The sequence below is a fragment of the Paroedura picta genome, chromosome 5, assembly GCF_049243985.1.
Source record: "Paroedura picta isolate Pp20150507F chromosome 5, Ppicta_v3.0, whole genome shotgun sequence".
Lineage (NCBI taxonomy): Eukaryota > Metazoa > Chordata > Lepidosauria > Squamata > Gekkonidae > Paroedura > Paroedura picta.
Window position 1 is genome coordinate 8199433 of NC_135373.1, and position 16236 is coordinate 8215668.

Genomic DNA, 16236 nt, shown 5'->3' on the forward strand with positions numbered 1-16236 from the left:
TACAACTGGGAAAGAGTCTGCTATTAATTCCTAACATGGACAGTTTAATTTCTCCCTTGTTTTTGTGAACTACAACTGAACTCAAGAGGACTGATTAGCTGTTTGAGCAAAGAATTATCCTATGTCATAAAGTGGATACTCTGACACAGTTTACTGATTTGCTATTTATTTACCTTTTCTATATATCTGAATTCTCATGATTCTTGTTCCATTTTGCCTGAGGAAGTGAGCCTGCATATGAGAGCTCAGGCCTGGAATAAATCTTTGTGGGTCTTAAAGGTTCTTAGGACTCCATTCTGCTGCTCGAGACTAACAGGGAAACTGAGGCTACAGGCTGTGCAGATGGTGCTGTTTTGAGATTCATTTGTATCTATAAGTGTTGTTCGAATGACAGCAGATTTTCTCTCCCCTGGTTCTCTCCTTCTGAGTTTGGGATGACACCTGCTGGCTCTCTCCAGACTTTTTCTTCTAACTGTAGTTTAACCATGTTTCCTGTTTTGTTCAGACTAGGCATCCAGTGTGTTTGCCACGGCTGTCAGAGGGCACCCAAAATCAGCACATTTCTGAGTCCTGATCCAAATCAGACCCCAGAATAAAGACTGGCTGGGTAGAATCCTGGCATTTTAGGAGTGACCTCCCGCAGAAGTAGAACCGAAAATGAGGTTCTCCTGAGCACAAAAATTTAACCCCAATGATGCTGGCTCTTCCTCCTGTTTTACAAGAAAGATAATAATAATTTTAGAAGATCTACCTGTCCATAGATGGTGTACTTTCTTTCTACCTGTCCATAGATGGTGTGCTTTCTTTCATCCCCTGCTTTTTTCTTTTCAACCTGTGGTGCAATCCACGGTTTCTGGTGCAGAGAAAAAATTCTTGGTCACTCCAGGTATGGAATTCACAAAAGACAATTCCCATCATGAACATGTCAAGGTGCCCTCAGTCCGGTGAGAATATGAATCTATCTTCTACCTCCTTATTGTCTTTTCTGCCCAGCAGCCAGACTCCAGCATTGAAGGCAGACTAACATCTTTCCTGCACCAGATTTCTGGGAACCTTTAACTAAGGAAGGGCTGACCAGCCAACTGGCAGCCAGCTGGAACTGTGTGCTCTGCCTGTGTTCTGGATCCTAGCAGTGGTCAGCAGTGGGAGGCCACAGCCAGAGAGGAACAAAGGGTCTCTTCCAAGCAGTCGTTGGCCTTTTAACACCCGCAGCCAGCACCAGGCTCAGCACCTCTTGGACTGTGTCTGTTCCTACCCAAGATTGCTACCCAACTAGGGGAGATGATTGGAACCAGAGAGGTCAGAGAACCAGCATTGCAGAGGGAAAAGGGCCTGAATCCCAGAATGTATAATGTGTTGCAAGGCACCAGTGGAGCTGCCAGTTTGAATGGAATGTAATTATTATTTAATACACACCTGGATAAACCTGGTGTTTCCTCTTTGGAAGATATCTTCCTCGGTCTTCTTATTTTCACGTTGTGGGATTCCCCAAGTTTTCTGCTAATGAGAAAAACCATTGGACAATTTAGGGGTGGCTTTCCCAAGCTTCCCACCCCAGCAGGAACAGGCCAGGGTGCCCTCGGCCAGGTTGGAACAGGGCTCTGTCTTCTAGCTCAGGATTGTCTTCTCTGTCTGGCAGCTGGGCCCCAGCACCCAAGGCAGACAAACCCCTTTCACACCCCAGATTTAGTTGTGGCAAACAACTAGTCTCTTTTAAGTATTTCCTTTTACAACTGGGAAAGAGTCTGCTATTAATTCCTAACATGGACAGTTTAATTTCTCCCTTGTTTTTGTGAACTACAACTGAACTCAAGAGGACTGATTAGCTGTTTGAGCAAAGAAGTCTCCTATGGCATAATGTGGATACTATGACACAGTTTACTGATTTGCTACTTATTTACCTTTTCTATATATCTGCATTCTCATCATTCTTGTTCCATTTGGTCAGAGGAAATGTGCCTGCACATGAAAGCTCACGCCTTGAATAAATCTTTGTGGGTCTTAAAGGTGCTACAGGCCTCAATTATGCTGTTTGTGACTTACTCGGCTAACTGCAAGAATCTATTCTTTGTTGAGGAGAGAGGAAGGGAAGGAGATTGTAAGCGGCTCTGGGACTCCTTCAGGGAGCAAAAAGGAGGGTATAAATACCAACTCTCTTCTTCATTCACAGGAAACTGATGCTCCAGGCTGTGCAGATTGTGCTGCTTTGAGATTCATTTGGATCTATACTAGTCAGAGAGTTGTGTTGTTTGAGCGGCAGCAGATTTTCTCTCCCCTGGTTCTCTCCTTCTGAGTTTGGGATGACACCTGCTGGCTCTCTCAAGACTTTTGGAAGAGCTACGCTTGCCACAATGTTCATACATTCTTCTAACTGGAGTTTATCCATGTTTCCTGTTTTGTCCAGACTAGGCATCCAGTGTGTTTGCCACGGCTGTCAGAGGGCACCCGAAATCAGGCACATTTCTGAGTCCTGATCCCAATCAGGCCCCAGAATAAAGACTGGCTGGGTGGGATCCTGGCATTTTAGGAATGATCTGCCGCAGAAGTAGAACCAAAAATGAGGTTCTCCTGAGCACAAAAATTTAACCCCAATGTTGCTGACTCTTCTTCCTGTTTTGGAAGAAAGATAATAATAATTTTAGAAGCTCTACCTGTCCATAGATGGAGTACTTTCTTTCATCCCCTGCTTTTTTCCTATCAAATTGTGGCGCAATCCACGGTTGCTGGTGCAGAGAGAAAAAATATTGGTCACTCCAGGTATGGAACTCACAAACACCAATTCCCATCATGAACATGTCAAGGTGCCCTCAGCCCGGTGAGAATATGAATCTATCTTCTACCTCCATATAGTCTTTTCTGCCCAGCAGCCAGACTCCAGCATTGAAGGAAGACAAACATATTTCCTGCACCAGATTTCTGGGAACCCTTAACTAGGGAAGGGCTAGCCAGCCAGAACTGTGTGGTCTGCCTGTATTTTGGATCCTAGCAGTCGTCAGCAGTGGGAGGCCACAGCCAGAGAGGAACAAAAGGTCTCTTCCAAGCAGCCATTGGCCTTTTAACACCCCCAGCCAGCACCAGGCTCAGCACCTCTTGGATTGTGCCTGATCTGTGAAAGAAGACTGCGACCCAACTAGGGGAGATGATTGGAAGTCCCGAACCAGAGAGGTCAGAGAACCTGCATTGCAGAGGGAAAAGGGCCTGAATCCCAGAATGTATAATGTGTTGCACGGCATCAATCAAGCTGCCAGTTTAAATGGAACATAATAATTTTATAATACAAACCTGGGCAAACCTGGTGTCTCCTCTTTGGAAGACATCTTCCTCGGTCCTCTTTCTTTCAACTTGTGGGGTGCCCCAAGGCTTCTGCTAATGAGAAAAAGCATTGGCCAATGTTGGGGTGGATTTCCCAAGCATCCCCCCCCCCAATAGGAACAGGCCAGGGTGCCCTCAGCCAGGTTGGAACAGGGCTCTGTCTTCTAGCTCAGGATTGTCCTCTCTGTCTGACATCTGGGCTCTCAGGGGAGAACGGACAACATACACAGCAGAAGGGAAAGGGCATGAATCCCAGTATGTATAATGCATTGCAAGGCATCAGTGGAGCTGCCAGTTTGAATGGAACATAATTATTATTTAATACACACCTGGGCAAACCTGGTGTTTCCTCTTTGGAAGACATCTTCCTCGGTCTTCTTATTTTCAAGTTGTGGAAAGCCCCAAGTCTTCTGCTAATGAGAAAAAGCATTGGCCATTTTAGGGCCAAGCATCCCATCCCAGCAGGAGCAGGCCAGGGTGCCCTCAGCCAGGTTGGAACAGGGCTCTGTCTGCTAGCTCGGGATTGTCCTCTCTGTCTGACAGCTGGGCTCTCAGGGGACAACGGAGAACATACATTGCAGAAGGGAAAGGGCCTGAATCCTAAAATGTATAATGCGTTGCAAGGCATCAGTGGAGCTGCCAGTTGATGTACTGGAGGGTGGGCTGGTGGCAAACGTGACTGCCCCAGGAGCCCACGTGGGGCGCAAACTGCACCCAGCATAAAGGAGGGAGGCAGGACATGCAGAGCCTATAATGTGCTATGCACGTGAGTCGTGGTCCCTTTGCCCAGCACGCCGCAGAGCAGCTTCCCTCCTTCCCACCCTATGTGATACATAAACAGCCCCGAGACTGTGTCTGAGGTAGATGTTGCATGGCTAATATTTCATCATAATTTTGGGCTCCACATGGGATGCAGCCTGTTGCTGTGTGACGGGACTCCTTGGGGTTCGGGGCCTCCATAAGAGACGGCCTATGAACAAGCGTGGCTGGCCCTGCTGGGAGACACAGACTCGTTGCCAACCTGCCATGGGGCAGCCAAATAAGGTGGGTGCCTGCTGGCTTCCCTACATAGGTCACTTCCCATAAGGGAGAATTCAGTAGTAAGAGGCTCTGCTCTCCTGTCTGGGAATGGACGGGTCCCCTGGTGCCTCTGGACTCCGTGGGTTCGGTGCAGTCCGATAAGTGCTAGGTCAGGCTCCCTCTCCCATGCGGTGCCAACACTCCCATGGGGAGGTAAGAAAGCTGTGGCCTTGTTTATACCCTTGTCATGTCTTATTCCAGCCCCTAATGCTCTCCTGCAAGTCCAAGCTTCTCGCAGTAACCCCACGTCAAAGCATGGATTGTGCTTTTATTTTCTTCCCTAGAGAGATTGCCCTCTTCAGATCTTGCTTGCCCTCCTTCCCCAGGGATGTTCTGGACACTTCAGATGGTGCCACCGACAGTCTGAGTTTTCTGGTTCCCAATATCCCCCCCCCCCACCCTAATTATCATCTTAATTATCTATTGTCAGCTTTGCATGCAACCCTTCCGGGAGGGCTCAGGGCAGCTTACAACATATCCTGTGAGAAAACAACAATCTAAACATTTTAGACATTTTAAAAGAATCAGGTTTACATTAAAAAGCAGAACTCTTCAGCTTCTCTCTGCTAGGGAGGGAGGGGACGGAGGGTGCTTTGATGGGAACATTGAGTGGTCATTTTCTTTATATTAATGATGGGAGGCCAACTCCTTGGAGGGCTTTATAGGCATCACCCCCAGGCCTCGTGGCCTCTCTCAGTCCCTCTCCCTGTTTTCTGCACATAAAAATGGTGTCTGTCTGGAGGCCTGGCTTTGTCCTTCTCCTGAGCCTTTCTCATTCCCCAGGGGAACTTCTGCTCCTGGTAGGTCAATAGAGGTCTCTTTCTCCTCCTGTGAAGGGGTTTAAATGCATCCACATGGAGACGGAGGCACCAGGAGACACTGATTGTGAGGATTCCAGATTCATTTGGAACACTTAATAATGGCATCCGTTCTCCGTAAAGCACCTTCTTCTGTTCTCTTTCTTTCGGGTTGTGGTACGGCCCAGGAGTTCTGCTACACAGAAAAGAATTCTGGACTCCTTGTACAGAACTCCCAAACACTCCATGCAGTCCTGATCAGGGCCAGATGCCCTCGCCAGGTGAGAACACGGATCTGTCATTTAGTTGGGCACTGTCTACTCTGGCTGGCAGCAGATGCTTTTCCCAGGAGGCAGACAGAGGTTTCATTTTATTCATTTCTATCCATGATCCCTGATTTGCCAGAGACGGCAGTGGACTCTGAAAGCTGCACATACCTCAGTCCTGATTTTGCTGCAGAATACAAGTTTGTGAGTGTGTGTGTGTGAATCTTGGCAATTCAGGAATCATTGCCCAGCTAAATGTCAGTGGAAACAAGGTTCTACTATGCACACAAATCTGACTCTACAACTGCTGATTCTTCCTCCTGCTTTTTAGGAAACATCATGATTTGAGAAGACCTACCTGAGCAGAGAGAGCATCCCTCCTTTTTAAAAGGTCTGCCTCTGTTATCCTTCCAGTTTTTGGAACAAACCAAGGGTCCTGGTACAAGGGAAAAAATGGTTGGCCACTCCAGACATGGCACTCCCAACAGCCATACCCAGTCAACAACATGTCAAGGTCCCCTTAACTGGGTGGGAACGTGGATTTCTCATCCAATTCTGTATTGTCAGCTCCACTTCTGCAGCCATTCTTCCGCACAGAAGGCTGATGGAGACCTTGCTTAAGCCAGAGGCCTAGAGATTCCCAGCGCTGGCCCCAATCCCTTTGTGTGGGAAACTATGGCTGACCCTGTCCCATAGGACCATCTCTCTGAGTACATCCCAGAAGAGCCTTGTGCTCAGCTTATACTAACAGGCTAGTGGTTCCTTTCCCCGGAGATATTTGGCTGGCCTCAACAAGAGCCAGAGTCTTTTTGGTCCGGTAGTTTTAATCCCTGACAGCAGTAACTGTGGATGGCATCGTCAGAGGTAGGGCACCTCCAGATGGGGACTTCTCTGTGGGAACAGTGAGAAAACATCAAAGACCAAACCTACCAGGCCACGGCCCCAGAGCCTGGAAAACCCACAACACCCAGCTGACTCCTGGGTGAAAACCTTTGACAATTTCTCTAGTTTATTTCTACAGTATCGCTAACCAATCACCAACAACTATTGGGGGCTGGGGGAAAACAATTCCTGGCCTTGGGGCATTTGTACATGGCTATTCAAGCAGGTTGTGTCTCTGTCTCAAAAAGAAATTCAGAAATATCACCACTGATTTGAATGCTTTGATTTTTTCTTGCATTCTCTGGCCCTGGGCATGTTTAACTTGACCTGAGGTAAACTCTTTTGGCAATTCTGAAAGATTAAACGTGGAATCAGTTACAAGAGTGCTCAGATCTTGTCTTTTAGACCTGTTTATAACAGAATTAGAACTGTTTGGTTCTGCCCAAGAAAATCCTGAGAAGGGGAAATGTCAGGGGACATTCTGAGACCTTGGTTCCTGGGCATCAGGAGGAAAAGGGCCTTCACAGACTCCAGAGTGTCTAGGGTGGGGTTGACCCACATGAGTGGCTCTGAGCCACTGGGTATGGGGAGAGAACTAAGTCTGCAGCAGTCAGTTCTTGAGAAATTGCAACAGGATGTCAGGATGTTCCCCTGAACGGTGAGAAATGCTCTAGGGCTGCATATTGACTGGGATGGAGGCCACTCACGTGATGCTTTGCATGGGCTGGGTGTGCCCCCGATATCTATTCATGTATGTTTAGGTTTTAATGTCTTCGTCCACCTAAGTCACCAGGCATTCTCTCCTTAATTCTACATATCAATTACTTCTGATTTCCTAAAGTTATATTAGGAAGCACCAGCTGCGTCAGAGATATTTGAAGGGGGGGGGGCTTGCTTTTAGGTCACACAAGGTCAGCTACTTGGAGCAATCCAGAGGGCTAGTTTGCTTCTTCATTTTTATTAATTTTTTTTGCTGAATGACGCCATTGCTGTATTGAACCTAATTAATGTATTCGTAAATTTCTTTTAAAGCTTTTAAAGAAAGGTTTCTTGAATGACAATAAGTGTCTGGTTTTGGGCACACAAAGACTCTGAGGATCTTTAGGGATCGACTCTGAAAGCCCCCTGGCTAGTTTGGACACTCTTGGAAGTTCAGCTCCCTCCTGAGGATGCTGCCTCCCTGTTGTGCTCCTCGTGTCTGGAATGGACAGGAACGCATACACGGAAATGCTCTGGCACCCAGCATGCAGATCCTGCTGTGCCAAAGTCCCTGCTGAACTGTTGACTTTGCTCAGCAGGATCACTCCTTAGTCCCAGGGTGTCTCTGATGAGAAGATTCACCGGCCTCCTGGCCACCATCAGGAACGCCTCCCACTACCCGGAAATGCCTCAGACCATCTCGACAGGACCCCTCCTCCTGCTTTCCAGAGGCAATAAGAAGTCTGGAAGAAGTACCTGTTGACACCCGGTGGCACTTACTTGGTCCGCTCTGAAATTTGGAGGAGGTCCATAAATGACTCTGCATTCCATGACTGGGGCCTGTTTGCAAGGACAACATCAACAACAAAAGGTTTTGGCATCTCCAAGCATAGATCTTCCAACACCACATTGAGTTTCTGCCTAGTCAGACCATGAAGGGATCTGCTATTGGGCCTCGTTGATGCTGCTGATGGCAGCAGGACTCCAGAGCCCGAGGAAATGCTTTCCCAAGTCAGATTCCTGAGAGCCCTCAAGAGAAGCTCCAGGGCCTGGCTTTTTAGGGGTGAAGCACGTGCTTGCACCATCCTCAAAGGGTTTCACTTCAGCTGAGTTCAAATGCAGCTCTCCAAACCTTCTCCTCTCTGGCTGAGTGAGTGGCAGAGAGCAGGAAGAGATCATATTTTGAATGTGGCCAGATCCTTTATGGAACCAAAGAACCAGCCCCATAGGGAGAAAAGGTGCCTACTAATAACTTTCTTGATGCCCCCAAGTGTTTCAGAAAGGGAGGGGCTTTTGTCCAGCAAGCAAGGCCTCTGATTGGCCATTCAAGATCTGATCAATGGTGTATATTTAAGACTGTCACTTGGGTAACAGCTGCCAGCACAGCATAAGGACCCTGACGGTGTGACTGCTGGTAAGCTATTCATTCATTTATGTCTGTTCATATTCTTTGACTGCCTTCCGCGGACACTGCCGGCTCATGGTGGTTTACAATAAAATCTTAAACCCCACATAAAATAGGGTTGGAGTGGGATCTAGTGGACCTTGATGGAACAATCCGCGCACTCTGAAGCTGGTATGCATCTTTCGTCCATTCTGTCTAACCAGGATCATAAACTCAGGAAGTGAAAACTACACACTCCACCTTGAGCTCTTCTGACATACAGCAGGACTTAAAAGTGCACCCAATGGGGTTGCCTCAAAGTACTTCTCTAATTTACTCTTCTACAGCACCATCTCCCATTCCTCCCTTTCCCCTTACCTCCGAGGGCTGAATCGTTTCCTCCTCCTCGGTCTCCTCGGGGAACAGATTCTGTGGGAAAGGAGAAGAGAAGGAGCAAGAGGGACAAAGGAGCCCAGGTGATCGCAGAGATGCCAGCTTTGGGTTGGGAAATGCCTGGAGACATTGGGGGTGGAGCTGGGGCGGGATTTGGAGTGGGGAGGGACCTCAGGGGAGTAGAACTCCACACCCTTCAAAGCAGCCATACTACTACTACTACTACTACTACTACTACTACTACTACTACTACTACTACTACTACTACTACTACTACTACTATTATTATTATTATTATTATTATTATTGATTTCCCATCACTCCTAGAAATGGCTCATGGCGGGATACATTAATTCCATCATAAAAACCTCATAAAACCCCATTAAAATACCCTAGGTAGGACATAAAAATATCATACACAGATATAGACGATCACCCAAAATTACAGTGGTGTAAAACAACTAGTCCCCCTCCCCCAAATTAATAACTAGAGTGAGCAGGAAAAAGGGGGCACAGTTGACATAAGGCCATCACTTAACACCACTCCCCCCTAACATGGCTTAACACCGGGGGGCCCAATAAGAACTTTCTCATTGTCTTGCTGGGCCTCAACCAAAGACCTGGTGGAAGAGCTCCATTTTGCAGGCCCTTGGGAATGCCAAAAGCTCCCACAGGGCCCAGAGCTCCTCTGGGTGCTCATTCCAACAAGTAAGGACCAGGACCGAAAAGGCCCTGATCCTGGTTGGGGCCAGGCACACTTCTCTGGGGGCTGGAACGCCAAACAAGTTGGTACCCGCAGAGTGTATAGGGCGTAAAGCTCTGTGGGGGGCATAGGGCGATTCGCGGACCCAGAATGGGGGTCCCAGAATTCGTAGGGCCTTTTTTCTAGGGGAACTGATCTCTGTAAGCTGTAGATGAGCTACAATTCCAAGGGATTCCCAGGTCTGACCTGGGGATGGGTATCCCAACGTGACCAGGTTAGCCGAATCTAGTGGCTTACCAAAAATGCCTTCTGATTAACCCCAGGTTATGACCCAATTCCCTAATTCTAAAAGACTTCTGCAGGGCCTGCAAAATGGATCTCCTCCACCAGCCATTTGGTTGAGGTCAACCGAAACTAAATAATACCTGCTGGGCTCCGAACCTCCCTGCCTTGAACCCATGCAATGGATCAGAACAACCATGGGCCTAGTAGATGGTTCACCAGGTTGGATGTTATTTTCTCTGTTTATGGTTGTTATTACTGTTACCTTTTGTTCCTTATAAAAAGTGGGTTTGATGTACGTTCTACTTGAACAGCCCTGAGCCTAAGGATAGGGCAATACACAAACGTAATAAGTAAGTACCTTGCACAAAGCCGCCTTCCATTGGGCGTAGTCATTTGATGGCGTCTCCGGGCACTCATCGGTGTTTTGGGCCTCCTGGGCTGGTGTGGACTGTAGGAAGGCAAGTGAGAGAACATCGCTTGTCCAGAGTCACACAATGCACAGAGGTGGAAAGGATTTGGGAGGTTTTTGCTCTTCTCCTTTGGGGCCATCTTCAGATTTGATAAGGATGTTTTCCATCCTTTCACGCAAAGCATTGATGCCTATGTCAAAACATTGGGGGGGGGGAGCTCTCCGACACCCCCTTCAAGAAGACCTCCCTCCAGATTAACAAAGGTGCCCTTGGGAGTCTGCAGGTCTTGATCAATCAATAAATTTATCCAACTCTATAAAGCCCATGGGGCGTTTATTGCCGCTTGCAGATGATTCTCCTGACTGTGATTCCTGGATTCCCCTGTCAGCAGAAGGACCATGAGGACCTCGACCACCCCAATTCCTACGCACATCAAAACCTTTTTCATGTCTCATGTACTCACCGGCTCTTCAGCAGAAACCTGCTCTTCAGGCCTTTGTTCTTCCGGACCTGTGGAAAAATTAGACCATACTGAACATCAAGTCCGTCACCACTTAAGAAGTCCTGCAAGAAGCCAAAGTGAGCCTTGTGGTTGTCAGAATCCACAAGCTCTGCAGTGTGCAAGAAGGAGCAGAGGGGGTCCTTGAAGGGGCATCGGAGGAGACGTCTATTTAGTAGACTTAGATCAGGAAATTCTCTTTTGAGCATGCTTCCTCCCTGCTTGCCTCCAGAACAGCAGTTGAACGTCTGCAGACCTAAAAGTCAATTAGGTCTCTTATCTCCTCTTTCTATGCACAGTTGTTTCTGTTCATAATAAGCCCACTTTATTCCTTTAAGCAACCAGGGGTTGTGCTTCTCCTGCCTATTCAATGATCGGTCCCCTGAGCTTCGCCATTCACAATCTCTGCGGAGAACCCTGTATGACCCCCCCACTTCCCCACCCTCTGTCAAGATCTCGATGATTTGACTGGGCAAGAGGAAGACCCTCTAGATCACCGCTGCAATGAAAAGAACATTCGTAGGATAGCCGAGGAAACTGGGATGGTCTGATGGGGGGATGGAGAGGGTAATCATCAGTGGGTCCCAAGAGAGAGATGAGCCCTTGCTTCTTGGACCTGCTCACAGAAGAGCCCCTTGGCTCCTCCACTCAACGGATGGTCCTTCCTCCTATAAATTCAGACCTACTTACCTGTCACCTCTTCAGTTCGGCGCGATATTATGGTCTTCGCCACTTGTATTGCGAAAATGATTACACTGATGAAGCCAAAAAGGCCAATCCACAGAAATTCCTGTTTGGATAGGAAATATGAAGAAGACGGAACTGTGACTCAAACCAAAGTCACCTGCAGGAAGTCCCTCTCTATTGCCTGGTTCCCATCAGCCCCCCAGACATTCCTGGGAGCTCCTGACTGCCATTCCCTTCCTCAGGTCAGGAAACAGATCCCTAAACTCCTCAGTTCCTCACTGAACTCCACCATACCCCCTTCCACTACTCTCCTCTGCATGGAGACATTGGATGGGAAGCCCCATATTCCAGTGGCTATCGCAGGCTATCTCAACCTTTTCACCTTTGAGAAACCCCTGGAACATTATTTAGGCTTCTAGAAACCCCAGAAGTGGTGCAATCATGCAGACTATGGCTGGGAAGCAGAGCTGTGTCCATGCCCACCTGAGGCTTCTGCCTTTCCCACCTCCTCCAGGCCCATCATTGGCCATTTGGGGTGGGGGGGGGTAGAGTTCAACTTGGCTATATGTTGTCAATGTATGGTTGAATTGTTTTAAAAAATATATAAAATGCTAATTAACTTCCAGGTACTACATACATGCATATCTTTATTACGGTCATAGACCAGCAAAATCAAAACAATTTCACAGTTACAGAGATAATCTGGCTAAAACATGGTTTTACTCATAAAATAGCATTATGTTAAACACTTAGAGTCTAGACTATGCGTCTGCTAAAATATAAATTAAAAGTAAATGGAAACATGGGTTATTGTTCTAATTGCTCTCAGGGTCAGTTAAGTTTTAGTCAACTTCCGTCGACTTTTCATGGATGCAGCACAAAATCTGGCAATGTGATGGAACAATTTGTGTCTATGAGCAGCAGGGAGATATAAGATTGTCTGGAACGCCCTGGGACTCTATGTAACAATGGTGTGATAAATATGGAACAAATGTCATTATAAAACTGACAATGCAAAAGGATATGTTCCAATGTACTAAGAAAGCCCTTCCAGGACTGTCATGGGACCATGGTTGAGAAAGCCTGGGCTGAACTCTAATTTTTTCTGTATAGTTTCTTGAGTTCCATGTAAAGCGCCCTGAGCCTTCGAGGAGGGCGGTATATAAATGTGATAAATAAATAAATAAATAAATAAATAAATAAATAAATAAATAAATAAATAAATAAATAAATAAAATTCCCAGGAGCCCTTGCCAGCACTTGAATTGTAGTCCATGGACATGCCTGCCTTGTGCAGGTGACCCTGGAGGTGACCCTGGAGGCCCCTTCCAATTCTCTGATTCTGTGACCTCCGGAGAGCCACATTCTGACCATCCCTGCCCGAAATGCTTGGATGGTATTGCAGAAAATGTCATCCTGAATCTGCTCCGATTGGCTCTTGAGGCAGAAACCCAACAGTTTTGAGGACAAGAAGAGATGTTGGCTCCTGGTGGGTGGGTAGCAGATGACTGGTGGCCAAGAGACAGTTGGGCTTGGGCTTGATTAGGTGGATCTGAATCACATCTTGCCACCCATCTCATGTTCTTCAGGCCCAGCTCAGGGCGGCAGCCCTCATGACAGCAGACTTCTACCTTCCCCCTGCCCCAGATTCCTCCCAACCCAAGGCCACCTCCTCCTGCCCTAACTCTCCACTTCCCACCAGAAGAGTGTCCTTTCTTACTTTTAAAACACATTTGACACAAAATATTTCATTTTCCTCTTTTTCTCCATCCATCTTCAGTTTTGCTCCTGAACTCTTCAGCTACAGAGAGCCAAGTGAGCCCGAGGGCTGTTGGAAGCATCTTTTGCCTCCTCCATTGCCACGGATGCCGGAACCCCGGGATAGTGACATCAGCAGAGGGGATTCCGTGGGCACCGGCTGCTCAGGGAGGCTGATCTTGTGGACTGGGCAGGGAGGGGTCTGGAAAGTGGGGCAAGAAAGCAGGGGCTGAGCTGCCTTCCCTCGTGCCCATCCAAGGAATTTGTGCCTCTTAGAGCAGGGGTCTCCAGCCCTTGGGATCCTGCAGGATGCTTGCGATTCCTGACCCAATCTGGTGGGTGCAGCCATAAAATGGAGAAAGAGCCAGCCAGACACCACCAATCACATCACCAGCGGCCTATCCGAAGTCTTGTTGGGCACAACGCCTACTTGGTCCTGCCCAATTTCTGGCAATGCATGATGGGTGGCAGGAAAGGTGGGGGCACCATGTTATAGACCAGGGGTAGTCAAACTGCAGCCCTCCAGATGTCCATGGACTACAATTCCCAGGAGCCCCTGCCAGCGAATGCTGGCAGGGGCTCCTGGGAATTGTAGTCCATGGACATCTGGAGGGCCGCAGTTTGACTACCCCTGTTATAGACCATATGGACGACTTCCTATGTGTCCTTCAGTTTCGGAAAGCACTCAGTGATATTTCAGCATTCATTCCATGGTTTGTCTGTTAATACATCACAGGCATAAGCTTTCTAGAGATACTATTTCAGCCTCCAGAAGCCAAGCCAGAAAGTAGCAGCCGCAGCAGGGCTGGAGCAGGAAACCTGGGCTGCCTCCGTCCCTCTGTCTTAAAGTCGCTCTTCGGGATTTTATTGACAAAGGAGTGTCAACACCAGCTGAGATGTTCGGAGAGGCAAGGGCCACGTCCTGGTTTTGATATACCTAGATATAATAAAACAAAAATCATGACAGGTTACTGTGACAATATAACATATGTGTATATCGCAACAATGTACTTTCCCCCACATTTCATTTTTAAACATTCTATCCCTTTTTGTTGTCGAGTTATAATTGGAAAGCTGTGGCTGCACAGTACTCCTTTCTTGGAAACAACCCATTTCTTCCTCTAAGGCAGTGGTTTTCAACCTTCCTAATGCCGCGACCTTTTAATACAGTTCCTCATGTTGTGGTGACCCCAACCATAAAATTATGGATTCCACAGTCAGCCAAGTACAACTTAAAATTATAAAATTAGAAACAAAAGGAAAGTCATATTAAGGCAAGATTCAAGTGGGCAGCCGTGTTGGTCTGAAGAAGCACAACAAAATCAGAGACCAACAAAGATTTATTCAAGGCGTGAGCTTTCGAGTGCGGGCACTCTTCCGCAGACATAGTCAGGCCAGTCCAGGACACCATGCTATCTGGGCCAAATTTCTGCTTAGGCTCGCACTGCCTCTTCAAAGCTTGGTCAGTTTTAACCCTCCCCCCCCCCCCCGCATTATACAGTTCCCGGATTTCTTAAAGCGCTTTTGAGTTCTTGTTAAATGCTAACTCGAGCAGAGCTCTCAGTGGTTACCCTCCTCCCCCCAGCAATGTGAAGGAAAATCATCCCATGGTGAGAACATTAATCCACGCAGTCCTTGTGATGCTCGTATTCAAGTGGATAGCCTCTAAACCTCCAGAAGAAATTCCTGGCCATTAGAGCGGTTTCTCAGTGGAACAGGCTTCCTCGGGAGGTAGTCTCTTCTCCATCTTTGGAAATTTTTAAACAGAGGCTGGATAGCCATCTGATGGAGAGGCTGATTAAGGGAAGGTTCAAGGGAGTGGCAGGTGACAGTGGATGAGCGATAGGGTTGTGAGTGTCCTGCATAGTGCAGGGGGCTGGACTAGATGACCCAGGAGGTCCCTTCCAACTCTATTGTTCTATGATTCTAGTTTTAAGATCTTAGTTCTCCAGCCACCACATGATGTCTGACAAACCTCTTGGAAAGGCAGGGCAATGATTGGTCACAGGAAGCAATTTTGTTGTAATGTCTTATTTTGGTTACCTTACTCTCTTTCTCCTTCAGGACAGGCAGATTTAGACCATGGAAGGCAACTTTCCCGTGAAAAACACGGGAAACAACTGCTCCTTTCGCTGCTGTTTGTGTTGTTCCCTGATGAAGATATGGAGGTTTCCATCCTCTGCAGATTTGCTGCAGAAGTTGACAAAAATGTGGTAGGGAATTAAAGAAGCCTATCTGGATAAACAGAGAACTTCAGCAGGACAAGCTGAGGGAGAAAAAGGAAATGTTCAAGGTGTGCAGATCTTTTTTAGGTCTCTTCCCAGCATCTAAATATGCTGCATTTTCCCCCATAGGTCAGCCCCTCCCTCCCAACCAACATGGTGACTATGGGCTCCTAGCACCTGCCCACAGTTTTCTTGGCACCAGAAATTGGGTGGGCCCTCATAAGATCTGATTGGCTGTGTAAGTTAAATAAAATGGTTTTGACAATTCTATTAGCCCTCCAAGGCAGACTTCTGGTGAACCAATCTCTACTCTCTGGAAATTAGTTTTGATTTGGGGGTTTCTCTATCCCATATACAGCCATTTAGGTCCTAAAGCCAATGAGCTGTTTGACTAGAAAACACAGCAATGTAACAAAAAACTCATTGCTCTTCAATATTCATTAAATACAAACAGAGCTTAATCTCAGCAGCTATATATCTGCAGACATTCTGTGGTGGATTCTGCCATTTTTTGGCATCCATTTTGGGGCTGCCCCCACCACTCTGTGTCAGAATTCCAAAGGTACCTGTAGGCTCAAAAGCTCTGGATACTCTGTCCAAACTCACCCCGTTACCGATTAGGAAGGAAGCCCCCTTACTCCAGCATGCATGGTGCTTGGCCATAGCAAGTTTGCACCAGTCAAGGGCCACAGAAGAGGCATCCATAGCTGCTGAGAATGAGGATGAGGTGTTGCCCCCCCTCGAAGCCTAAGAAGCCCTCATGGCGAGAGGAAAGACCTTTAGTAAGGGCATCTGGCTTACATACCTAAATTTCATTTTTTTTACCCACCGTGGACTCGAAGCAAAGCAAAAAAAA

At 47.4% G+C, this 16236-nt stretch overlaps 1 protein-coding gene across 1 annotated transcript; it reads right to left on the minus strand.

Moving 5' to 3' along the window:
- Positions 1-1251: 1251 nt before the first annotated feature.
- LOC143838826 (uncharacterized) lies at positions 1252-13209 on the minus strand. Its single transcript, XM_077340734.1, has 12 exons — positions 13118-13209; positions 11401-11500; positions 10675-10721; positions 10160-10249; positions 8799-8849; positions 7817-7876; positions 5814-5891; positions 3642-3725; positions 3283-3366; positions 2652-2723; positions 1417-1500; positions 1252-1272 (listed from the first exon to the last, which is right to left on the minus strand). Exons 1-12 carry the CDS (start codon positions 13169-13171, stop codon positions 1252-1254), a joined length of 825 nt encoding a protein of 274 aa, XP_077196849.1. The 5' UTR covers positions 13172-13209.
- Between the last annotated feature and the right edge of the window lie 3027 nt (positions 13210-16236).